Source organism: Ovis aries, chromosome 23, assembly GCF_016772045.2.
Source record: "Ovis aries strain OAR_USU_Benz2616 breed Rambouillet chromosome 23, ARS-UI_Ramb_v3.0, whole genome shotgun sequence".
NCBI classification, from domain to species: Eukaryota; Metazoa; Chordata; class Mammalia; order Artiodactyla; family Bovidae; genus Ovis; species Ovis aries.
In genome coordinates, this window is record NC_056076.1 from 53,269,898 (window position 1) to 53,297,419 (window position 27,522).

The 27,522-nt window shown below is 38.2% G+C and overlaps 1 protein-coding gene across 2 annotated transcripts in view; it reads left to right on the top strand.

Moving 5' to 3' along the window:
- Positions 1-27,522, top strand: part of DCC (DCC netrin 1 receptor) — a 1,280,644-nt gene that overhangs the window by 1,193,187 nt on the left and 59,935 nt on the right. For both annotated transcript variants that reach the window (XM_042239663.2, XM_042239664.2), the window contains exons 25-26: positions 4,929-5,045; positions 20,119-20,274. In XM_042239663.2, the coding sequence (XP_042095597.1) occupies positions 4,929-5,045; positions 20,119-20,274 (273 nt within the window). The remainder of the gene's footprint in view (positions 1-4,928; positions 5,046-20,118; positions 20,275-27,522) is intronic.

Consider the following 27,522-nt stretch of genomic DNA (forward strand, 5'->3'; position numbering starts at 1 on the left):
CAGACAGGACTTGGTGACTGAACCACATGCATACAAGGAACCTCCATCCTGTTCTCCATAGTAGCTGTATCAGTCTCCATTCCCACCAACAGTATAAGAGGGTTCCCCTTTCTTCACACCCTCTCCAGTATTTATTGTGTGTAGATTTTGTGATGATCATTTTGACCAGTGTGAGGTGATATCTCCCCAGCCCCCCTTGTAGTTTTGGTTTTTTGTTTCTCTAAGAATTAATGATGTTGAGCATCTTTTCATGTGTTTGTTAGCCATCTATATGTCTTCTTTGGAGAAATGTCTATTTAGGTCTAAAAAGGACTCCCACCCATATTTTTTGGTTGGGTTGTTTGTTTTTTGGAGCTGCATGAACTATTTCTATATTTTGGAGATTAATCCTTTGTCAGTTGCTATATTTGCAGATATTTTCTCCCATTCTGAGGGTTGTCTTTTCATCTTACTTATGGTTTCCTTTGCTGCACAAAAGCTTTGAAGTTTTAGGTCTTTAATCCATTTTGAGTTAATTTTTGTGTTTGGCGTTAGGGAGTGTTCTAATTTCATTCCTTTGCATGTTGCTGTCCAGTTTTCCCAGCACCGTTTATCAAAGAGGCTGTCTTTGCTCCATTGTATATTCTGGCCTCCTTTGCCATAGATTAGCTGACCATAGCTGTATGGGTTTATCTCTGGGCATTCTATCTTATCCCATTGATCTATATTTCTACTTTTGTGCCAGTATCATTCTGTCTGAATTGGCGTTTTAAACCAAATTAAAATATTGTAACTGATTAAAAGTGTAGCTGGTTGACTAGGCTTTCTCACAGTGTCATTCAAACAAAGATTCTAATTGCTGATTATTTTTTTTTATCGTAAGTATTCCTTTTCTAGACCTTAAGTGATATCTCAAGCAGAGTCCCTAACTTTTCTGTCACTTTCTATCATTAAACCACAGTCCAGTTCCATTAGAAATTAAAATCTGAAATTTAAATTAAAGGTTCTTTTTCTCCTATGGCCAGACTTTTGGCTCTGAGGACTGGGGGCGGTCACAGTTTGTTTCCTGAATGCTCCAGCACCTTGGAATAAATGGAGCAGTGGGGGTGGGACAGAAGCAGGGAGCTTACTCCATTTCAGAAACGTCTTTAGCCATTCTTCTTACCTCCCTGCTCTTCCTGGTTTTTGAGGGGGTGCAGCCATTGGAGATAAATAAAAGATGAAAGGAGAAAGTCAAGGTGGGAGGGAAGAAAGCACAGTTTGAAGATCTTCACTGATTTTCTGGGCACGTAGGCTGACCTCAGGTGGCACCCAGATTCTCAGCCTCTTATAAAACATGATATGCATTATTAATGGGAACCTGTGGGATGCTTCCTCTGGCCAATTCCATGATCTGAGATACCTCGTCAGGACTTAACCCTCTCCCCCCAGAAGCAGATATACCTGTCCACCTCACTGGTTTCTGGAGGGTCAGCTGCTCTCAAGCCTGACCAACTTTCCAGCTGCCCATGTGACCCACAGGAAGCTCCTCTGTCTTTGACAGGCCACGTGATGAGAGTGCTCGTAATCCACACTGGCTCATCTCTCAGATGTGCTTTGTTCAGTTACCTCTTGTCTGTTTGAATAGACACAGGGTAGACCAGCAAGCCTGCTGCCTCAATAAGCTTCTACCCAGGGAATAAATGAAAGGCAGATCTCTTTGGCAGTAACCTCAAGAGTCTGTAGATGTCTTTTATTCTAGCTTCATTTTATCCTAGCCATCAGGAGAGGAAAAGCACCTCTGTCTCTCACTGGAGGGAATAAAATTGTCTCTCAGGTCTTAGAAGGTTTTGCTAATGATTGCTAGGATACCTCCTTCTTGATTTTCCTTCTCATTATATATATAAATGCTCTGATGGCATTTCAGGTCAGTGAGACAGATTTTGATGTCTCTTGCCAAGTCTTGGGAAATGTTTAACTCCAAAGGAGAGCCATTTTATTCAGAGTGAGAAAATGGTTTTGCCCATTTGTCTTTAATTTGAGGACCTTCTCGCCAACTCTGTAGTGATAGCGAAAGCAGTACTTGAGATCCTGTTTGTTAAACTTGACAATACATGAAGTGTTCTTGGTGATGTCCTGGTTAAAAGGACAAAACTATGATTGGAAGAATTAATATCATCAAAATGCCCAAATCACCCAAAGCAATCTATAAATTTAATGCAATCCCTGTCAAAATATCCATGACATTTTTCATAGAATACAACAAATATTCCTAAAATTTATATGGAACCACAAAAGACCTTGAACTATTAAAACAATCTTGAAAAATAGAACAGAGTTGAAGGTATCAGACTCTCCAACTTCAGACTATACTACAGAACTACGGCAATCAATACAGCATGGTACTGGCCCCCAAACAGACAAATAGATCAGTGGACCAGAATAAATAACCCGAAAATAAACCCACACCCGTGGTCAGTTATACTATGGTCCTGACAAGGGAAGCAAGAATACACAGGAAGAAGAGACAGTCTCTTCAATAAGTGGTCCTGGAATAACTTTACAGTTCCATGTAAAGTAATGATATTACAACATTTCCTCACACTGTATACAAAAATACAATGGATTAAAGACCTAATAAGATCTGAAAGTATATAACTCCTGGAAGAGAACATAGGCAGAACACTTTTTGACATAGATCGCAGCAATAACTTTTGGACCTGTCCTCTAAGGTAGGTCTTCCCAGGTAGGATTCAGGAGACTGGCAATGCAGTAGACGTAAGAGATGTGAGTTCAATCTCTGGGTCAGGAAAATCCCCCGGAAGAGGCATAGCATCCCACTCCAGTGTTATTGCCTGGAGAATGCCATGGACAGAGCAAACTGGCAGATTCCAGTCCATAGCGTCACAAAGAGTCAGACAGGACTGAAGCGGCTTAGCATACACACACACGCACGCTCCTAAGGCAAAAGATATAAAAGCAAAAATAAACAAACAAGACCTAATTAAACTGAAAAACTTTTGCACAGCAAGGCAAACCATTGACAAAATGAAATGGCAACCTGCTAAATGAGAGAATATATTTGCAAATGATATTACCAACAAGGGTAATATCCAAAGGAGCAAATGATATTACCAACAAGGGTGATATCCAACAAGGGGCTAATATCCAAAATATATAAACAGCTCATACAACTCAATATAAAAAAAAAAAGCCAACCCAATTAAAAAATGGGCGGAAGAGCTGAATAGACATTTTTTTCCATAGAAGATATACAGATGGCCAATAGGCACATGAAAGATGCTCAACATTTCTAATTAATAGAAAGGCAAATCAAAACCACAACTAGACATCACCTTACGCTTGTCAGAATGGCTGTCATCAAAAAGTTTACAAAAAACAAATGTAGGCAAGAATGTGGAGAAAAGGTAATCCTTGTACACTGTGGGTAGGTGTGTAAGTCGATTCATCTGCTGTGGAAAACAGTATGGAGGTTCCTGAAAAAAACTAAAACTAGAACTACCATGTGATCCAGCAATTCTATGCTTGAGTATTTATCTAGAAAAAACAAAAACACTAATTTGTAAAGATACATGCACCCAGTGCTCATAGCAGGTTTGATCCCTGTGTCAGGAAGATCCCCTGGAGTAGGAAATGGCAGCCCACTCCAGTAACCTTGCCTGGAAAATCCCATGGACAGAGAAGCCTAGTGGGCTGCAATCCATGGGGTCGCAGAGAGTCAGACACAGACTGAACACACACACAATGTTTATAGCAGCACTGTTTACAATAGCCAAGGTATGGACGAAACCCACGTGACCATCAACAGACAAATGGATAAAGAAGCTATGGTATTCATATACAATGCAATATTCCTCAGCCATTAAAACGAATTAAATTCTGCCATTTGTAGCAATGTGAAATGCTTAGTGAAATGGATCAAAGACAAATAGTGTATGATACCACTAATTCGTGAAATCTAAAAAAGTAAAATGAATGTATATAGAAAAACAAACAAACTCACAGATATAGAGAACAAACTAGTGGTTTTCAGTGGAAAGAGAAAAGGGAAGAGGGGCAAAAATAGGGTATGAGGTGAAGACACAGAAATTACTATATATAGAATATACATATATATATATAGAAGTGACAAGGATATACTGAAGAGCACAGGGTATTATAATCATTATTTTGAATAACTTAATGGAGTATTATCTATAAAATTACTGAGCCACTGTGCTATATGCCTAAAACTAATATAATATTATAAATCAACTATACTTCATTTAAGAAAAAAAACAGACGAAACTTCATGTCAATGAATCATATACTTTTAACTGATATATAGTATTCAGAATTTCAGTATTACTTTTCAACATATATTTTTATTCAATTTTCAAATCTGCATGTATCATTCTTATTATTTTTGTGACTTTTTAATGTGACATTTTATAGAATTATAATAAATTTGTATCGAGAGAGCTAACCATATTTTTGCAGAACGTAGTTTCTTTCCCATGTTTTCATAGTAAGATTTAATGTCTTTGGGGCTTAAGTATAAATGGCCAAGATTGTGGTTAATTCATACAGTTGCATATTATGGAGCTGTTAAAAATTACACTGGTGACTTATTTATTGACAGAAAGATTTTTCTGTTACTTTTTAAAGAAGACTACAAAATAGTATGTATGGTATAATGCCATTTTTGAAAAATAAATATATTAGTATATATTCTCTTGCTTTTACATATATATATGCATGTGTGGAAATTATAAATAAATAATAATAGTTCTTTTTGGTTAATGAGGTTCTGGTAAATTTTATTAACGTTTCTACAATGAGAGCATATCGATAAACAAAAAAGCAGATATTATTATTTAAAGCATCAGTGAAATGAAAAAGGCATGGGCTTCCTGGCTAGAAATTAAGTGTTGCATCATTAATACTCAAGGGTATTGCTTTCCTTTTAGGTCAAGACACAGAAGAAGCAGGGAGCTCCATGTCCACTCTGGAGAGGTCACTGGCTGCACGCCGAGCCACCCGGGCCAAGCTCATGATTCCCATGGATTCCCAGTCCAGCAATCCTGGTGAGTAACAGTTGGTGCCACAGTGGAGAAGGGAACAATATCACGTTAATATGAGGCATGCATGCCTAGTTGCTCAGTTGTGTCCAACTCTTTGCAACCCTTTTGCCTGTAGCCCGCCAGGCTCCTCTGTCCATGGGATTTTTCAGGCAAGAATACTCCAGTGGGTGGGCATTTCCTCCTTGATTTGCAGTATTATATTAGCTTCAGTTTGTATATTATATTATACAACTTTGTATATCTTTTCTCTATCAACTATCAAAACCCAATTAGAGTTTTCTCTGAACTTTCTGGGCAAATGGACATAATGAAGAACTATTAAAATCATATCATTTTTATTTAGAAGTTAGAATTTTCACTCTGTTGTTTGTTATGCTTGCCTTACACAACCACGTGATTTATCTATGGGCAATCAGTTGATACATATTTAAGAAGTTGTATAGAAAATGAATCGATCTAAAAAGAATGGAAGTTTTGTCATTATTGATCTTATTCTAACAACCACCTTCATAGATTTTTAAAAATAAGTCTAATTTTCAGACTTAAATAATCTAGCTCTCTTGAAACAAATATTGAAATAATCACTTCCTACCCCCTTCATGTTGAAGTTTTGTCTTACTCCCATTTTCACTGAAGATATTAGTATCTGTGAATCACTTTCCAATTACCTCTATGATCAATCTTGGTAATTACAGTATCCATACACATAATCCATCTGATGTTACTTCCTGATGTTCCCTACAATATTAGCTCTTTCCCACCTCAATTCATCAATTCCATGTCACACAGGAAACCAATAATTGTACCTGTTACAGAATGTCAGTTTCTGTCATCTCTTTTTCTAGCATAGTATTATTTTTCTCATTTAGAGGCCCCTTGCTAACAAATTTTTATTCCCACTAGGACCTCCAGTCCATTAACTCTGCAACCTTCCCATTATCCCTGGCCTTCCTCATGTCTTTATTTCCATTTAAACTCAACTTCCAATCTAGCATTAATTACTACCTTTCATCCCTTGTGGCTCATCCCTTGACTTCTCTGGTGGCTCAGACGGTAAAGCGTCTGTCTACAATGTGGGAGACCTGGGTTCGATCCTTGGGCCGGGAAGATCCCCTGGAGAAGGAAATGGCAATCCACTTCAGTCCTATTGCCTGGAAAATCCCATGGACAGAGGAGCCTGGTAGGCTACCGTCCATGGGGTCGCAAAGAGTCGGACATGACTGAGCGACTTCACTTCACTCCATCCCTTGTAAACAGCCTCATCTCCCTTGGTTCTTCTTCCCTATCATAGTTACTACCCAAAAAACTCAACCCTGGTAAATTAGCTCCTCACCAACATTAACCATGAACCCTGACAGCTGACTTCATTTGAAGAAAGATATGTAGCCTATTTGGGCTTCCCTGGTGGCTCAGCTGGTAAAAAATATCCACCTGCAATGCGGGAGACCTGGGTCCAATCCCTTGGTTGGGAAGCTCCCCTGAAGAAGGAAACTGCTACCCACCCCAGTATTCTGGACTGGAGAATTCCATGAACTGTATAGTCCACGAGGTCCCAAAGAGTCGGACATGACTGAGTAACTTTCACTTTCATATAGCCTATTCACTGGGTATTTATGACAACAAATTCAAGGTGAACTGTCATTTATTTGGAAATGCCAGTCATTTCTCTCACTTTGAGAGAAATCATTCATTATCATTCATTGAGACATCATTCACTATCTCACTTTATAAGATGAATATCTTGTATCTATTCTTTCCTTTCTGACCCAATACCTCTCTCCTTTCCCCAGTCCCTGCTAATAAGCCTGCTTCTTTTATCACCAAGAGAAGCATTTAGAAATGGTATCCTTATCAACCCTTCAAATCTAGTGATCTGTTTTTGTTTCTCTGTAAGACCAGCTCTCTCCCTTGAGGACAACCTTTCATTCCCACTTATGGACTCTTCTGTAATTATCCCTTTCCTTTCTTGCATCATCAGTTTTCCTTCCTACTGATAACTCCAATATGCATATGAGCATTATCTCCTAACTCCCTTGTTAAAGCATCTTCCCTGGAACCACTAGCCCATTCCTCCCCTTTCCTGAGAAACTCTCTTAAAAGTTGTCTGTAATTACTGTTTGCTGTTTTAATCTTCTTTATTAGTTTTAAGAGCATTTCCACAGTCCCTCTACTAAAACCATGGTTGCCAAGATTTCAGTAATCTCCACGTCTTCTTACCAAATGCTCAGTTGTCCAGTTCTCAGCAAAATTGGACATAGCTTCTGTTTTTTCCTGGAATGCTTTCTTCACTTGGCTGTTGTATTCTAAATGTGCCCAGTTTTCTTCCGGCCCCACTGCCTGCTCATTTTTAGTCCTTTACTTACTCCTCCTTTCTCCCCATCTCCCAACAGACAGACAGTACCTTAGCCTTCAGTCTGCAAACTGCTGTCTACTATCCACACTCGCTTCTTAGAAGGTGTCATCTAATACCGATGGCTTTAATGCCATTTGCATGCTGATGAATCACAAAATTTAATCCCTAGATTAATCCCTTCCTGAAACCCACATCAATTTCCATATACAATATTGAGTCACCTTCAGATGGCTAATAGGCAAGCCAGGTGAGCTCAACATGGAAATCTTGGTCTTCCATAATTCCCTCTCCCCAGCTCCAAACTTGATCCTCCTATTATTTTTCCCAATACACAGTACCACAATTTAACCATCTATTCTTGTTTAAAAAAAAAAAACAAAATAAAACAAAAACTCTAGTTTCATACTTCTTTATTGTGATTTCCTCACATCCCAAATTCAGTCTTTCACCAAATCTGATAGTTCTTGCTTTCAAAACCTGTCCCGAATCTGACCATTCTTTCCCATCTCCACTCTTCTGCCCTTATCCAAGCTATTACCGTCTCTAGATGGCAAATATAATCTATAGATTTTAGACTATAGCTGTAAACTTGTAACTGTTCTCTTTTCTTGAGCTCTTGATCTTACAGTAAGTCGTCTACGCCGAAGCTTTTCAATGTGAATTAGATCATGTTATTCCTCTTGACTTCCCATCACATGTGGCACAAAATCCACTGATTTCATCCTGCCCAAGAGGTGCCATGTGGTCCAGCCTCTGGCATGCCTCTCACACTGTCACTTGCTGTTCCTCTCTATAATCTCTTTCAGCCACATAGCTCTCCTGTCTGTACTTGGGCAATAACACACATTCCAATTCAGCGACGTGTAACTGTCCTCTTTGCCTGGCATTTCTTTCCATAGATATTTAGTAGACTTTTCCCTCATTTATTCGGGTCTGTGTTCAACTGCCACCACTGCGAAGGAACATAGGTCTTCTCTGACCATTCCTAGGAGCATCCTTGGTCTCTATCCACCCTCTTCACTCTGCTTTGTGTTTCTTAATGTGTATAACTATCTTACTTCCTTTATTGTGTTTGTTTACTTATTATGTGTTTTCCCTATGTAGTACAGGCTCTGTGAGAGCAGGAATTTTGCCTGCTTTCATCACGTCATATCCTCAGTACCCCAAATGGAGATTGGCCCATGGTAGGCACTCAGTTGATACTGTTCAGCCAAATGAATGAACTAATGGCTGTTTCTTTCTACCTACTGTATGTGCTGTTCCAACATAGCTTGCAATTTTACTATAATAAATGTAATGGAATTTATAACAGATGCCAGTTGTTCAACTCATGGGATATATACTGTTCTTATGCCTGTTTTACTAATAAAAGAACTGAGGCTTACAGAGTTTAAGTACGTAGCTTACAATCATACAGCAAGTAAGTGACAGGGCCAGAATTTGGACTCAGGACTGGCTTCAGCCTCTGTGCTCTTAATCATTATGCTCCCAGCTGCAGTCCTCTGTGAAGCTACTGTCTTTTTTCTTTCTTTCCTTTCACCACATAGAGGGACACTGTACACTTAGCCGCTTCTATTTATTTTTTCCTTCCAGCCACTTTCCTCTTTTAACTAAGTTCTGTCTGTGGCAACCTTCTATAGCTTTCTTATGAAAAATCAATGTGTTTCAGAATCTTCATGGGACTTTCTCTCCCATATATAACTTCTTCATCTAAGAAGTTCCCATATCCCATTGACTTTTTTGTTCTTCCACAGTATCTTTTGAATCCCTGGCTGCATTCCCATTTCCAAGAGTCGTGTTTTTATTCTTTTCTTATGGCCTCACCCCTGAACAGTCAAAGTAGCTTTATAATTAATCTTCCTCCTCTCTGTAGTGCCTTCTAAATATCTTTGTATCCTGCTTGCCAAATTTCTTCCTGAAACAACTTAAGTATGGCGTTCTACTCCATAAATTTTCCCAATGGCTCCTCACTGTCTTCCAAGAAAAAAAACAACAAACCCCCATGCATACCAGATGTAAGTCCATATTTCTAGTCTCCTATTTCTGTGTTAGACACCCTTGCCAAGCCAGACCAGTCACCAGTTCACAAACAGGCCTTGTTCTTTATTTGATTTTCCTTCTGAACACTTTATTTTCCCCTCATGGAATGACTTGGTAGCCATCTCTAACTAACAGAGTTCTGTGAATATTTCAAAGACCAGAGAGGTATTAATGCTCTCATGAATTCTTTCCTCTCTGATTACTACACCCAGAAATGAGGGCTTCTTTTCTCATGTTTGAATAGCCTCTCTTTTTAACACTTTTATGGAATTAATTCCTGAGTACTGCCTCATATACTTAGGTATTCAAGTCCAAATCCCTCCTCTAACAGATTGTGTATTACGTGATAGGGAGGGAATGCATCTAATTCTTCTTCATATTCACACATTGTTTAACTCAATATCTAGCATAAAATTGGTACTTGCTAAGTATCTTTCAAATAAATGACTAGATGAAAAAATAAACGTATTATAAGAAGGCTTGTGTTCATAACACATCAGGGTTTACGGCTTTTTTTTTTTTTTAGCAGTTCTAATAGAATATCTTCGAATAAAAACTTGATATATTAAAGGCAGTTAAAATTGTTTTCATTCAACAAGAACTAACGAGCTTAGAAAGAAAGAAATGTAATGAAATCTAAGAAGTGTTGAGAACTTCTAAATATTATTCACTAGCTAAAGTGAAAGTGAAAGTGAAGTCGCTCAGTCGTGTCCGACTCTTTGCGACCCAGTGGACTGTAGCCTATCAGGCTCCTCTGTCCATGGGATTTTCCAGGCAAGAGTGCTGGAGTGGATTGCCATTTCCTTCTCCAGGGGATCTTCCCGACCCAGAAATCAAACCCGGGTCTCCCGCATTGCAGGCAGATGCCTTACCGTCTGAGCCACCAGGGAAGCTAAATACCTTGCTAATTCGTTATTTCACTTACTCCTCACAATACTCTCATGTGTTGAGATTACGCTGATTTTACAGATGGGAAATAGTCTCAGCTCAAGAAACTTCCTTCAGGACACAGCTGAGCAGCTTATGAGTCTCTATGGTGTGCTGCTTTTCTAAGGACAAAGATGCCTTATATTATTTGTATTCATTTTTTAAAGGATCTGTTTGACTCTAGCATCTCCAGTTTACAAACGTGGAAACCAAAGTTCTGAGAGTCTGAAGCCCAAACTCGGGCTCAGTCTGTCGGCTTCACCCTACCCCTCACGCTGCCATCTCAAGCCCTGACTCGCTCAATGCCTAAAGTACCACTTCTCTTACTCCTAGTGTCTTACGTGAATGCAGGCCCTAAAATGACAAGTAATTTATTACTTTAATTAGTTTAAAATTAGTAAAGTAGTAGTTAGAAATGTATTCGTTTTATTAACTTAAAAACTGTTCTATAAAGCATGCATATATGTGATTTTCAGCAGTTAAATACATTTATAAAATGCATAGGGACACTCTGACTCAACAGTTCCGTACCTAGATTTGTTCTGTTCTTGGCTGTATATCTAGCAGAAATGTCTAACATGCTCCCCAAAAGACATGTATAAGAATACTTTGGGGAATACTGCTTATCATGACTTTGTAATGTATATGACATACTCACACAATGGACTGCCATGTAGCAATGAAAATGAATGAGCTAAAGGGATACAGACAACATGGAGAGTCTCACAGATGTACTCTTGCAAAACAGAAATGTAATACATCTGTATGATTCAATTTATGTAAATTTTAAACAGGCAAAATAACCTATGGAGTTAGAATTCAAAAGAGTAGTTACTCTTAATGAGAGGTGGTTAGTTACCAGAAGGGACCATGGAGCAGCTTCTGATAACGTTCCGTTTCATGGCCTGGCTGATGGTGAGAAGACATTTCACCCTGAAAAGTCACTGAGCAGTACTGATGATATTTAGTTTTCAATATGTATTACTGTTGTTCAGTTGCAAAGTTGTGTCCAACTCTTTTTGACCCCAACGACTGCAGCACACCAGGACTCCCTGTCCCTCACTGTCTCCCAGAGTTTGCCCCAGTTCATATCCATTGAATAGGTGATGTCATCCAACCTTCTCATCCTCTGCCGCCCTTTCTCCTTCTGCCCTCAATCTTTCCCAGCATCAGGGCCTTTTCCAATGAGCCAACTATTGGCCAAACTGTTGGAGCTTCAGCATCAGTCCTTTCAGTGAGTATTAAGGATTGATTTCCGTTAAGATTGACTGGTTTGGTCTCCTTGCTGTCCAAGGGACTATAAATATACATATTTATATTTAAGTAAAACTTCAATTAGAAATGAAGAGTCAGTAGAATATAGACCTTTTGAAATCTTTGTCACATTACATTCTTTGTTGGCTCCAAACTCAGTTGGTTAGACTCTATCTAACAAGAGAAAATTTACTTCAGCATATAATCCAAGTTGATTTTAAAATTAATTCTTAGACTTTCTGATAAATAGATTCTTTGCAACTGACATGATTGATTGGCCTTAGCTAGCTAGGCCGAAAAACTTGTAGATTTGTATCTTGACAGAGTTATGATTTCATTCAGAATGGTAGATGCATTTACTGATGGCCCACTTGCAATTATTTGGATTTACTCATGTATCAAGTCTTGTATAAACCACATCATAGCACAGTTTGGATTTCCAGTCACATGTATAAAGATGCTTGCTGTTCCGCTTAATAATCTCTATTTTTGTAAGATTATTCCTCCCTTCTTCCTTGACATTTCTCACCATGTTCTACAAAATGTTAATTACCAGATAAAATATAAACTATCTGAAGTGTTTTTTAGTTCTTAAACTTCACAGGAAATGGCATTTAATTTCATTAAAGTACAAAATCTGTTTGAGATTATACTTCTTGGTTGAAAACATTAGGTGGCATATGTTACTTCTTACCCCAGAACACACTTCACAGCTAAGCAAGCTGATGCCTGTGAGAAGCATAGTAGCTGATAGCAAAGACAGGAGAAGAATCCAGATATTCTGATTTCCCCAGTCCAGTGCTCTTTCTTATAAAACTGTGGTAAAAGTGAATATTTTTACAATGGCCAAAGATAATTTTATATGATTTTCTTACTATAAATTAGTCCCCTGGAGAAGACTCTTAAGAGTCCCTTGGACTGTAAGGAGATCCAACCAGTCCATCCTAAAGGAAATCAGTCCTGAATATTCATTGGAAGGACTGATGCTGAAGCTGCAACTCCAATACTTTGGCCACCTGATGTGAAGAACTGACTCATTGGAAAAGACTCTGATGCTGGGAAAGATTGAAGGTGGGAGGAGAAGGGGACAACAGAGGATGAGATGGTTGGATGGCATCACCGACTCAATGGACATGAGTTTGAGCAAACTCCAGGAATTGGCGATGGACAGGGAGGCCTGGCGTGCTGCAGTCCATGGGGTCGCAAAGAGTTGGACATGACTGAGTGACTGAACTTAACTGAAGGAAAGTCATATGCTGGGTTTCCAGGGATCAGACTCTGAAAAAAGATTGGGAAACAGGAGATTTATTAGCAAGCTCCTTTAGTAATAACACCTGTGAGGGTAAAGGGTACAGGATTGCTGAGAGGGGGATAGTAAACTAATCAGGTATTGTTATCATCATTCACTTTGTAAACCGTGTCCGACTCTTTGAGACCCCCATGGAGTATAGCACACCAAGCTTCCTGTCCTTCACTATCTCCTGGAGTTTGCTCAAATTTGTGTCCATTGAATCGATGATGCCATCCAACCATCTCATTCTCTGTCACCCTCTTCTCCTCCTGCCTTCAGTCTTTCCCAGCATCAGGGTCTTTTCCAATGAGTTGATTCTTTACATCAGATGGCCAAAGTATTGGAGCTTCAGCATCAGTCCTTCCAGTGAATATTTAGGGTTGATTTCCTGTTGGATTGACTGGTTTGATCTCCTTGCTGGTTGGCATATGGAAAAACCTGGACAAACTATTTGGCCAACCCAAAATAGATGGAGGCCTCAACTGACAGTACAGATTGCTCTGGTGCTGGCATTATCCTTCTAGGTTGTCCCAGATGAGGTAGGAGTGGAGGGTGGGGGCGGTTCTGAAGTCTTTGATACAGACTGCTCCTAGGAGGTAAGGTGCAACCTTGATGAGCAGCTTCTTTGGCTGAGAGCAGTTCCTGAAGCGATGGCAGATTTTCTTACACTTTCAGTGTTTTATTATTCCATGCATCCTAATTATTTGGCCTTGGAAAGATTCCTTTTCCATTCTCATATTGTGTTTCCTCCTGCTGTAAAATGCCACAGGAGAGGTGAAGAATAGATCTAGGTAAAATAGAAATGGAAGCAGATACCCTGTAGGATCACATCAGCTGTACAATTTTAATAATTCACTGTATGAGTTTGTTGAGTAAAAATCTCTTGAATTTATTTTTTTCAGTTTTTTATTTCCTTGTAAAGATTTGAAGGAAAAAATGTAAGATCAGCCTCTAAAGAAGCTAGAAGTTTCAAAAACTTAAATTAGATGGTATTTTAAAAGACTGAGGCAGAAGAAAGCATACAGTTTTGTTTTCAGGATAGCTTGGATGCTGCTATGGTTACTGGTTGGGGGCCTTTCTAGAACGTTCACTATGAGAGCCAATGTTTTCTTCCACACCCTCACTATCTGCTTTAGTCACTTGAGTGCAGAACTCAGTTTTCAGTATCTTTGGAAAATTTTGACTTCTATTTTAAGTGGCCATAATATTTTAAGTGGTCATAATATTTCAAGTGGTCATATTTTTTAAAATTTTATTTATCATTGAACAGTTTTATTTAGATATAATTTATGTGTGTATCTGTACATATTTAATGTACATAGTCTAGTAAGTTTAGACATGCATTCACCCGTGATACCATCACCACAAAGTCATAGATAAGAAGGTTGTTTTAAACAGTTTTTTTTTTAAATTAAATGTTATTCAGCTCAATCTTGGGGCAGATCTTCTGGGACTCAGGAGAAATTAATGTCAGTAACCAACATTTCCACCCTGATGCACTTATAGGTGGGTGCTCTGTTTAATCCTCAGAACCACATCCTAAAGTTGATACCACTATGATCTCCACTTTACTGAAGAAAAAACCAGGAAATAGATTGCATACCCGCTCATGTGAATGTATGCTGCTGCTGCTAAGTCACTTCAGTCATGTCCAACTCTGTGCGACCCCATAGACAGCAGCCCACCAGGCTCCTCTGTCCCTGGGATTCTCCAGGCAAGAACACTGGAGTGGGTTGCCATTTCCTTCTCCAATGCATGAAAGTGAAAAGTGAAAGTGAAGTCGCTCAGTCGTGTCCAACCCTTAGCAATCCCATGGACTGCAGCCCACCAGGCTCCTCCATCCATGGGATTTTCCAGGCAAGAGTGCTGGAGTGGGGTGCCATTGCCTTCTCCGTGTGAATGTATAGTTACCTACTACTACCTAACAAATTACCTCAAAATGTAGCAACAGAAAACAACCATTTATTTTTTCAGTAGCTTCTGAGCATCAGGAATCCAGGAATGATTTAGCCAGGCAGTTCAAGCTCAGGGTCCTCATGACATATGACTCCTGGCCTCCTCCAGAGTGAACCATCAGAGAGAGTGAGAGGGGAAAAGAGAATGAGAAAGAATCTCATTTAACCTGTTTTTGGAAGTGACATACCATCACTTCCATTGCACTCGCTGGTCACCAGACCAACCTGGATGAACTGTGGCAGGGAACTCCAACAAGGATGCGAATACAAGAAGAGAGAATCAATGGGCACTGTCTTAGATGTTGGCTATGACATTTATTCCCTACCAAGTAGCAGAACTAGATAATGAACCCAGGCAGTCTGACCTAGTGTGTGGGCCCTTTACCACTATTTTAAGAATAGCGGCAGAACGTGTCATTGTGAATGTTCACTATTTCCCTAAAGTAGGAATTTGTGGATACTTGTGGCTGGCATCCAGTGACAATTGCTTGTCAAAGGACACCTGAAAATGGGAAGGAGATTAGAGTATTTATCAAGGGTGACGGAAACTACAGTTCTGAATAGTCCAGATTATATGTAGGCCATTGCCAAAAAGAAATGCTAAAGAGAGGCAGAGTGAGAAATCATTTCACTTAAGCTCTTTGCACTTTCAAATATTATCTTTACTCTTCTGTTTGTTCACCTCTCCTCCTCAACAAATCTCTCAAATTGCCAAGTATCATGGGGACAAGTACCTATAGAGAGCTTTATTTCTTAAAATTGTAACTTTAAAAATAAAATCTGTATTTTAGATTTCCTATAGGTCGTGTTTAACACTGACATTTTTGTAAATGTTGTTTAAAGTTTTTGAATATCAATGTGTCCAGTTCAGGAAACTAAGTAATTTGGTGGTGAGGGAGTTTCTACTTGAAAAATCTTGATGCATCAGTATGAGAGATAAATCCAGTTGTCAGCAAGCTGTGTCAGAACAGATTTCTTGTCATAGTTGGCCTCAAGGCAGAGATTTATTGAAAATGTTTGATGATATCACTCTTCGAGCTATTTTACATAAACAGAGCAGGGCAGTGAATGCCTTGAATTATACTGTGAGGATGTGTGTGTGCGTGCGTGTGTTTCTGGCTCTCAAAACTGACATGCAGGGGAAAATACAAAAATGCACTTCAATACACGGTGTTAGGTCCAACTTATTTCAGAATGATTAGTTTAGCAACAACCGTTTTATAAGTAAGGGTAGGTGTCTGTTCTGTTTTAGAAATGAATCATGGATCAGAAAACTTCAAAACCAAGGCTTTGGAATACTGACTATTCTATTCATGTGAGGGAAATAGAACAATGCAAATTTCTGAGCTGCAGAGACATACAATAGATTTATCGTTTTTTAAAAGAACTTTTATTATTTGCAAACCTTTTGTACTCAGGTCAGTAGTCAAAATGCAAAACCCATAGAAAGTAAAATTTCTTTTCTTAAGTAATGAAAGACTTGGAACTGGAATATGAATTTAGTCTCTTGGGTTCTCTCCACTCTCTAACTTACACAGAATCTGTGGCTTGCCAAATTATTTTCTGTTTCTCTATTCAAATTTATTCAGCACCAACTGGAAGATATTTATGACATTCTTTTTCTAACTGCATTCTAAAATATTGGTTAAATTCAGATAACAATATTGATTAGAATGTGCAGTTTGTCAAGTGGGTGCCTTCTGTGTTTAAGGGAGACTTATTGTCACATTTATTTATGAGTAAAAATTGTCAACACAGGGAAAGCTTTGCAATTTGGCAGTCAACCTTAATGACTGTATAGTAATCTCATTTTGATTGGTTAGATGTATGAATTCAATTAACTGCTTCAGAGTGAAATTTTGACTTATAGGAATACAGACTTTGTTATTATAAGACTTTTATTTGCAAAGGTATTCAAGTCTATTACTCTTATTATCATTGTAGTAACGTAGTAAGTATACACACCAGAAAACAAAATAATACATACATGAGATCATGTAAAAAATCTCCAGTGGGTTAAAATGACACATTTATAAATATTTCTTCTAGTAAATCTTTCTTGTTAACTCACTTGAAAAATATGAAGTGTGTCCAGCACTGTACTATGACAGACTCAAAGACTACAAAATTATAACCTTTTCCTCTAGGGAATTTATCATTATTTTGGCTGGTATCTGGTTTGAATATCTGATTCTTTTCAAAAGTTCCCTTCTCATTTTATTTCTTTTCCTTTTTCTAAAGTCTGTTCATGTGTTTAGATAGCCACAATCTACTTTTATAAAATATCTTATCAATTAAATTATAACATCTTTATTTATGATGTTATATATCAGTTAGTCTGAATTTTTCATTGAAGTGCTCCCAAAAATAATTTAGAAAAGCTTTGTATCACCACACACATTTTTAATTCAGTATTTAAATATTATAGGTTAAATATCTGCAAAATACATAATTTTTCTGGTATTCTACTCTTTTAAATAAAGCCAAAAGTATAAAAATACCATAGCAATTTGATACCCACCATCATCTATTTACAAAGTATCAATACATAAGGAAGTTTCCCTTTTACAGAGAAAAGTTTGTATCACTCATTTTCTTCCTTTAACTAATACCTACAATTCACTTCCCCACAGAATAACATACAATTGTCAGCTCTATGAACTCTGACAGAAAGTTAAATAGTATTTCAGTTAGCAACTAGATAATGTCCTCTAATTTTTTCTGGAAGTAAAGTTATATTCAAGTATTGATTAATCATTCAAGTTATCTGCTTTCTAATTTTCTAGGAGGTACAACTGTAAAAAGCTTTATCAAGACTTATACATCTACAGGTTTCATTCACTTAGAGGTACTTCGTATAATACAATATACTAAGACAAGATTGAAAACATTGAAATATCACTTACATCTTTACTAACATAAGTTTTGAAAAAATATTTATCCCATTAAATCATTAATATACGTTCTTATTTGATTCAGATAAAGCACCCATTACTTAACCTCCTTAAAAAAGAGTTAGTCCTCATTACCAAAACAGTCAGTCAAAACTTTCTATGCATTAATATATGATATTTGTTTTTCAGTTTCTGATTTACTTCACTGTATAGCAGGCTCTAGGTTCATCCACCTCACTACAACTGATTTAAATTCATTCCTCTTCATGGCTAAGTAATATTCCGTTGTATATAGGTACCATATCTTCTTTATCCATTCATCTGTTGATGGACATCTAGATTGCCTCCATGTCCTGGCTAGTGCTGCAGTGAACACATTGGGGTACATGTGTCATTTTGAAGGAACCCTTTTAATTTAAAGTGCTATGTATTTCATGTAATTAATCTGCATTTTTAAGTCAAAATATTTTAAAAATCTGTTTCTAACCAACAATAATGCAATGTAATTTGTATCTTGATGATGAAATTACTAGGTAAAAGGAAAGTGATTAAAAAAATTTTTTTTTACTTTGGTAAATGTACACTGCTGTGCATGTGGAACTTCAGCAACTGGCCTTAGGATATAACTAAATTAAAAAATCATAATATAAATAATTCATTAATTTTTTAGATAAGAATATGCTGTTGAAATTGATCATTCCAGCAGCTAGCTTAATTTTTACTTTTTGTTAATAAGAGGTGGAGTGTGCTAAACATTTTATAAGATGAAGATTGACTTACACTGAGAGTAAGTATTTCATAATATGATACAGTTCAGTCCAATCGCTCAGTCGGGTTTGACTCTTTGTGACCCCATGGACTTCAGTATGCCAGGCCTCCCTGTCCATCACCAACTCCCAGAGTTTACTCTGGGAGTTACTCTGTCCATGGAGTTGGTGATGCCATCCAGCCATCTCATCCTCTGTCATCCCCTTCTCCTCCTGCCTTCAATCTTTCCCAGCATCGGGGTCTTTTCAAATGAGTCAGCTCTTCGCATTAGGTGGCCAAAGTATTAGAGTTGCAGCTTCAACATCAGCCCTTCCAATGTATATTTAGGACTGATCTCCTTTAGAATGGACTGGTTGGATCTCCTTGCAATCCAAAGGACTCTCAAGAGTCTTCTCCAACACCACAGTTCAAAAGCATCAATTCTTCAGAGCTCAGTTTTCTTTATAGTCCAACTCTTACATCGATACATGACTACTGGAAAAACTATAGCCTTGACTAGATGGACCTTCATTGGCAAAGTAATCTCTCTGCTTTTTAATATGCTGTCTAGGTTGGTCATAACTTTTCTTCCAAGGAGTAAGCATCTTTTAATTTCATGGCTGCAGTCATCATCTGCAGTGATTTTAGAGCCCCCCAAAATAAAGTCTGCCCCTGTTTCCACTGTTTCTTTATCTATTTGCCATGAAGTGATGGCACCAAAACAGACTGATTATATTCTTTGCAGCCAAAGATGGAGAAGCTCTATACAATCAGCAAAAACAAGACCGGGAGCTGACTATGGCTCAGATCATGAACTCCTTATTACCAAATTCAGACTTAAATTGAAGAAAGTAGGAAAACCACTAGACCATTCATGTATGACCTAAATCAAACACCTAATTCATAATGTGATACAGGTGAACAGGTATTTGAAGAATGGAATCGACAGTGCTCACTAAACCTGGAAAATATTGTGTAAGATATTATCTGTAGGTTTAGACCAATGTAGCTTCAAACATGTTTTGGTATTTCAGAAAACATTCAGTTGCATTTAAATTAATGTGTCACAAAGTTGTACTACTTCAGCTGCTTGAAAGTATTTTCTATTAAATATAAATCCTTGGTTTGAGTATTTAGAGTATACTTTCATATTCTCTCTCCAGACTATAGATCTCCAAAGCATTACTTTCCTTCACAGAATTAATAGAAAATCCCCACTTTTTTAGCCCGCTGTATATAATGTATTCCATTTTGGAATAATCTAATGTTTGTAACATCATTATTTTTGCCCAGAAGAAAGAATAAGATGAAAACCAAACCAAACCAAATAAAAACCAGGGAGCCTTAAGGTGGCCTATGAATCACTTCTTTGTTTGAAACCATGAAAAGTTTTAAACCTCAGGGTAATTCTTGCTACTGAGATTCTTGAAGAGTGAGTTGTCTTTTCTGAAGTGAGAAAGGGACTTTCTAGAAAGAGAGGTAAGTAAAGGAAGCGACATAAAACTATGAGGAGCATCCATGGATTTGAAGATGTGAAAATGTAGCCGTTTCCTTTTTGCTTGTTAGGCGGATGCATGGGATTGAAAATATTAATGACAACACCTTTGTTTTGCAGCTGTCGTGAGCGCCATCCCTGTGCCAACCCTAGAAAGTGCCCAGTACCCAGGAATCCTTCCGTCACCCACGTGTGGATACCCCCACCCACAGTTCACCCTCCGGCCTGTGCCGTTCCCAGCACTCTCAGTGGACCGCGGTTTCGGAGCAGGAAAAAGTTAGTGCATTGCATTTTCCTTTATTTTTACTGAGAACAAACAAATAAGGTCAATAACGTCTTGTTAAGTGTGTAGCATTCTGATGCTCTTATCCTTTGTAAAGAGGGATTCAGCTGTGACCTGAGTACTAGAATTTTCTTTTTCAGCATGGTCAGTTTTTTGGACCCTAAACGTGTATTGGGACTGATTTTCTAGGAGTCTTTCCACAGTCTGTTGCACTGACAATACGAAGAGTTGTGAGAAAACAAAGCTGAACGGGTTCAGTAAAACAGTGATGTGATGGGTGCTGGAAATTAGTATGTTCTGTTAAGTGGGAAGTGAATAAGCAAGTGACTGAACTCCAACATATTCTCACTTAAGTGTCTGTTTGTAATAATTGAAGATGTCTCTTTGATTTTCCTTATGAACCAATACCTGTATGAAAGCTTTAGCTTTCTTTATTTAAATCAGCCATTTGCAACACCATGGATAGACCTTTTTCATTTTTCATTTTTAAGAAATAGCTATTGGAAATAAAAAATTTTCCAGACTAATATTTCACCTGTTTTATGTATTTATTTTTCCAGCTTTAATGGGAATAGTTGACATTGAACAGTGTGTTCTGCCATGTGTTGATTTGATATACTTCTCTATTACAAAATGATAATCTCCATAACCTTAGCCAACACCTCCATCCATGGCACGTAATAAGCATTTCTTTTTTGTGGTAAAAACATTTAAGAGTTACTCTCTTAGCAACTTCTGAGGGTTTAATACAGTATCATTAACTATAATCACTCCTCTGTTCATGGGATTCTCCAGGCAAGAATACTGAAGTGGTTGCCATCTCCTTCCCCCGGAGCTCTTCCTGACCCGGGTCTCCTGCTTGCCAGCAGATTCTTTACTAACTGAGCTATGAGGGAAGCCCATTCTATACGTTATAGCCCCAGAATTTATTCATCTTCTAACTATAAGTCTGACCAAATATGTCCTTTCTTCTGTCCTCTCCCAGTCTCTGGTAAACATTATTCTAGTTTCTATGTCTATGAGTCTGGCTTTTTTCGATTCACATATAATGTTTGTCTTTCTCCATCTGACTTATTTCACTCAGCATAATGCCTTTAAGGTCTACCCATGTTGTTGCAAATGTAAATGTCCTTCTTTCTCATGGCTAAATAGTATATGTGTATATGTGTGTATACATTTTATATGTATCTCACATCTTCTTTGCCCATTCATCCTTGATGAAAACTTAGCTGTTTCCATGTATTGGCTATTGTGAATTATGCTGCAAAAAGCATGGGAATCTCAGCCATAAAAAGGGACGAAATGGGGTCATTTGTAATGATATGAATGAATCTGGTGTCTGTCATAAAAAGTGAAGTAAGTCAAAAAAAGGAAAACAAATATTGTATGTTAACACATATATATATGGAATCCAGAAAAGTAGTACTAATGACTCTATTTGCATGGCAGGAATAGAGACACAGATGTGGAGAATGGACTTGCAGACACAGCGGGGGAAGGAGAGGATGGGATGAGTTGAGAGAGTAGCTTTGATATACATATATATATATGAAAAGTGAAAGTGAAGTCGCTCAGTCGTGTCCGACTCTTTGCAATCCCGTGGACCTATGTAGCCTACCAGAACTCTCCATCCATGGGATTCTCTAGGCAAGAACACTGGAGTGGGTTACCATTTTCTTCTCCAGGGGATCTTCCCAACCCAGGGATCGAACCCAGGTCTCCCACATCAGAGGTGGACACTTTAACCTCTGAGCCACCAGGGAAGCCCTATATTTATATATATATATATAAAATCATATGTAAAATAGATAGCTCGCGGGAAGCTGCTGTATAGCACAGAGAGCTCAGCTTGGTACTCTATGATGTCCTGCTGTTAAGTCGCGTCAGTCGTGTCCGACTCTGTGCGACCCCATAGACGGCAGCCCACCAGGCTTCCCCGTCCCTGGGATTCTCCAGGCAGGAACGCTGGAGTGGGTTGCCACTTCCTTCTCCAATGCATGAAAGTGAAAAGTGAAAGAGAAGTCGCTCAGTCGTGTCTGACTCTTAGTGACCCCATGGACTGCAGCCTACCAGGCTCCTCCATCCATGGAATTTTCCAGGCAAGAGTACTGGAGTGGGGTGTCATTGCCTTCTCCCTGTGATGTCCTAGAGGGGTGGAATTGGGGCTGTGTGGGAGGGAGGTTCAATAGTGAGATGGTATAATACACTTACAGCTGATTCACACTGTGGTACCACAGAAACTAGCACGACATTGTAAAGCAGGTGTGTGTTAGTTGCTAAGTTGTATCCGACTCTTTGCAACCCCATGGACTATAGCCTGCCAGGCTCCTCTGTCCACAGGATTTCCCAGGCGAGAACACTGGAGTGGGATGCATTTCCTTCTCCAGGGGATCTTCCCAATCCAGGGATTGAACTTGCATCTCTTGCATTGGCAGGCAGATTCTTTACCACTGAGCCACCTGGGAAGCACCTGTAAAGCAATTATCCTCCAAATTAAAGAAATAATATTAAAAATAGTTGGCAAAAAAAAATGCATGGGAGTGCAGAATCTCTTTGATATCCTGTTTTCATTGCCTTTGCCATACGCAGAAGTGGGATGGCTAGATTATATGATTGTACAATTTTTAATTTCCTAAGGTACTTACACACTGTTTTCTACAGTGGCTATATCATTTTATATTTCCACCAACAGTGCAAAAGTGTTTTCCTTCCTCCTCCACATCCTCGCAAACACTTATCTCTTATCTTTTTTATTTTAGCCATGGTAACAGAGGTGAGGTGATATCTCATTGTCGTTTGATTTGCATTTCCCTAGTGATTAGTAATCTTGAGCACCTTTTCATGTATCTGTTGGTCTTTTGTATATCTTCTTTGGAACAGTGTCCATTCAATTCCTCTGCGCATTTTTTTAATCACAGTGTTTATGTTTTTTGTTTTTGAGTTGTATGAGTTTTTGTATATTTTGGGTATTAACCAATTAATCAGATATTTGATTTGTAAGAATTTCCTTCCCTTACATTTTCATTTTCTTTCTTTGTAGCCACTTTTTAATTGGATATAGTTCCATTTACTTATAGTTGCTGTTGTTGCCTTTGCTTTTGGTGTCAAACCAAAAATAAAATCATTGCCAAGATCAATGTCTGTTTTCTTCCAGGAGTTCTACAGTTCTTGGTCTTATGTTCAAGTCTTTAATCTAGTTTATTTTTGCATATGGTACAAGATAAGTAATTTCTCTCTTTGATAGTCTGTTGTTAGGATATCAAAATGCAACTGATTTCTGTATATTGATTTTGTGTCCTGAGAGTAGTATTTGTTTCAAAGAATGTACAAATGGAGAGAGATTCTCAAGCTATTATATGCACCCTGGTGAGTTTTCCTGTGCTATTTAGCTTTTTTTCCCTTCAGGCACAGCATTTTAAAATCGATTTTATGGCATTCTTCTCTTAGTTACGAACAGGTGACTCAGCATCTCCTGTGAGATAGGATATTTCGTAATAGATAAGATGGTAACAGCAATAAAATATATTTGTGGAGTAGCTATATTTTTTCCAAGCCAACAGGGACAGCTCTAAGAAATCATAATCTGTCTAGATGTACCAAGGTTAGAATTAAAAGGCATCAAAAATCTGCCAAGAGAGAATTAGATTTATTTTTCTTCTTCTCACTGCACATCATGTCTAGAGAATAGAGTTGTGTGCAGAAACTCAAAGAAAAAAAGTCCTCCAGACCACACTGAAGGGATTTAAATAAAGGTGTAAGAAGTCCAACACCTCCAAATTTCTGAATCCCAAGACAACTAGGACGATAATTCTAGTCAAAGGATTCAGAACACACAAGTCCCTCCTTCAATTTCTGAACTGCACTATCCCCGAGAGAAAAGAGGTTTATAGTTTTAGTTTAGTTTTCTTCTCATTACTTCATTGTTCATTTATATTCTCTGACTGTAAAAGGAAGTGTCAGAATGGCCTTTATCTGTTCATTCCAGCAAGACAGAGATAGCCAAAGTTCACTACTTTGTCCGAAATTGGAAATTATTTCATTCGCGGGTGTTCCTGTAAATTCTTTTCCATTTTTAAAAGCATCATCTCCTTCTGAAAATCCAACATCTCATTGATTCCTTCCTTTCTCTCCTGATCTGGTACAGCATGCAAAACTGTCTCATTAAACCATGGGGAAAATGATTCTGGAAGTTACATTTCAATGAAAAGGAAAACAACGGAACTAGTATAGAATTTAGTTTCATCTGTGGTTAAGGATCACAGATTTGTTTATGCCTTTGTTTAGTCTCATACCACTGTGGTGCAGGATTTTGACAGTGGATGAGGCTATGCATACCTGGGGTCAGAGTGTAAATCTCTGTATCTTTATTCGATTTTGTTATGACTCTGAAAACTGCTCTAAAAATCAAGGTCTGTTACAATGAAAAGGTGTGGGGGTGAGGAGCAGGGAGTGAGAAAGAGGAAGGAAGGAAGGAGGGTGAGCAGGAAAAAAGGGAGAAAATGCAGTCTCCTTAGTTGATTTTTATTTTAATTTGCTTAAAAGTAATACTATTAAATACATTTAAAATTCTATTACTATTACATAACATATAATGTGAACATAAAATAGATAATGTATTGTATAAAGTTATGCAAATTAAGGATTCTTAACAGAATCCTTTGTTTAATAATTCGTGAACCTCATCTAAAATCAAAAGGCATTGACAGTCTACTCCTGGTCAAGATACCATAGATTTTTAAAAAATATAAGATATACTCAGTCCTTCTTCAAGTATTTTTTTGACCAAAGCTATGTGCAATGCAAAAGGCATGGGAACTGATATGTGTTTCCAAGTAATTGCTTTGAGAAGAAATACAGAAAACAAGCATCCTCTTTTCTAGGAAACTAAGTATTCTCTAAATCACTGTCAGAAACAGTTAACTTCCGACCATTCAGTATCGGTTTCTAAATGCCTTGGAGAACACTAAACATCCCAGTTCTCTCTCAAGCAGAAAACATTCCATGTCTCTGGCTGGAGATGTCTTATTAGTCACCTTGAAAAACAGCAAAAGGCACACGTAGGAAAAGAAAAATTTTGACTGTGGGAAATGGAGCAACTCTCCTTTCTCAAAAGTTATCAGATGGACCTTTGAGTTTGAGAGATGACTCACTAAATCCCTGCCCACAGAGAAGGCTGCTTTCTGAGGACACTAATAAAGCTGAATTTCTCCCCTCCCATAATGAATGGAAAGATATAGGATACAGTTCATTTGCATAATACACATTCGGTGATCCACACAGAAAGGTTTATACAGTTGTGATGGACAAATATTTCTTCTTCCTAGTAATAGCTTCAGTTTTGCCCTTCACACCCGTGGGCAAAGGAACTGGTCATGGGGGAACAAGAAAAAGAGATGTATTTTGAAAACTTCAAACAATCATCTGTAGATCTCACTTCTGTAAGTCAGTATAAAATTGGGGCCTCCATTTCCTCCCCTTTGAAACAGGTGCTAGAGGCGATGATGCCCACTCTCGTCTTCAGTGTTGACGTTGTCTCAGTGAGAACACCAGTCACCTTTCTCCAGGTTATCGTTCTCCCGCACCTCTCTCCCAGATTGGAAATCAGTTAACAGATGGAACTTGCCATCAATAAAACCAGAACAGTGGAGTTCATGGAGCTTTCTCTAGGGTCTTAAAAAAAAACTAGCTGTAAGGAATTGGGGTTACTGAGGATTGCTGCATGATGTTCTTCTGAGATTAATGAGTGAATTTGGTTCATGTCTTGAAGTGTCTTTGCTTAGTTATTCGTTTGCTATATTTCTTTCAATGCAATCTGAGATAGAAAATTCTCATTTCCGTGTTTACAATACTTTTGCCAGTTATTTTTTAGCAATTATTTATGTGTTGGCATTAATTATTATAAATTGCCTTGAGATTTGACTCTGCTGTATAACTGTATGCTATTTGCACCATGAATTCCTACTATCTCATCATTTGAAAATGAGTGCCTTGCCAGGACCTATTTGATTCTCACTTTAGTCTGTGAATTGCAGGGATGCTGCACGTTGTGAGCGAAAGGAGGTTTTCTTTGCTTTTGGAGCTCTTAGCACCGCTAAATGTCATGTCAGAAAGCCAGTCTGTTTCACTTAGGTGTCCTGAAGCTGGCACCTGAACTGGCCAAACAGGCTCAGATGAAATGAGAGCTTTTCTCCAGTGGAGCAGTTGCTCTTGTGTTTGCTGGAGAGTTTTGTCAGTGCCTTAAATGTCAGCCAATTCTAAAAGGCACTTTTTTTTTTTTTTTTGCTCCATACAACATATAACTATTATGAATCACCTATGGAAAACCTATACCTTGCCATTGTATTAGGTATTAAGCAAAATTAACATTTTGAACAAAACAAAAACAATCCTTTGTGCATTACTGATACATTCAGTCTCAAGTCTGGACCCTCTCATTCCCACCTAGCATATGAGGTTAGGCACTTTCCTCTTCACTCTGTGGCACAAAATATTGATTTTGCTAAAGAGCTGGTCCAGTGATATCAAGCCATTATTTCTTCCCTTGGTGTCAAGAACAACACTGTGATGGTCCTAGTGGGAATCATGGTAGCCAACTGAAAACTTGGGAATGGAGGACTCGGAGTGCTCAGCATTTTTATTTTCAAATATGTTAAAGAGAAGAGGAATGGTAGTGCCCACCCCCAAAATTCAATGAAGTCAGCAGAATTCATGAGAAGCCTGAAGTTTTTAAGTAAATTTTAGAAGACTAAAAAAATGCCAAGTTTTATCAAACCTATGATCATAATAATATTTTAATATAGCTCTCTTTCATTTCAAAAATATAGAAGAAATAGAAAAGAAAAAATATGAAGGAAGGAATGAAGAAAAGAAAGATATCACAAAATGTTACTACCTCTGTAAAGACTAAAGCGGTTTTTAAAAATATGATACAGATTTATTGCAATCCAGCTTCCATAGAAAGAATTATAGCAGATTTCTGAGAAAAATCGTGAAATTTCTTCTCATGGAGAGGCATTTTTAATATGATGTGCGTGCATGCTAGTTGTGTCTGACTCTGTGACCCCATGGACTGTAGCACACCAGGCTCCTCTATCCATGCAGTTCTCCAGGTCAGAATCCTAGAGTGGGTTACCATTTCCTCCTCCAAGGGATCATCCTGAACCAGAGACTGAACCCTCATCTCCTGTGCCTCCTGCATTGCAAGGGGGACTATTTACCCACTGAGCCATTGGGGAAGCCCC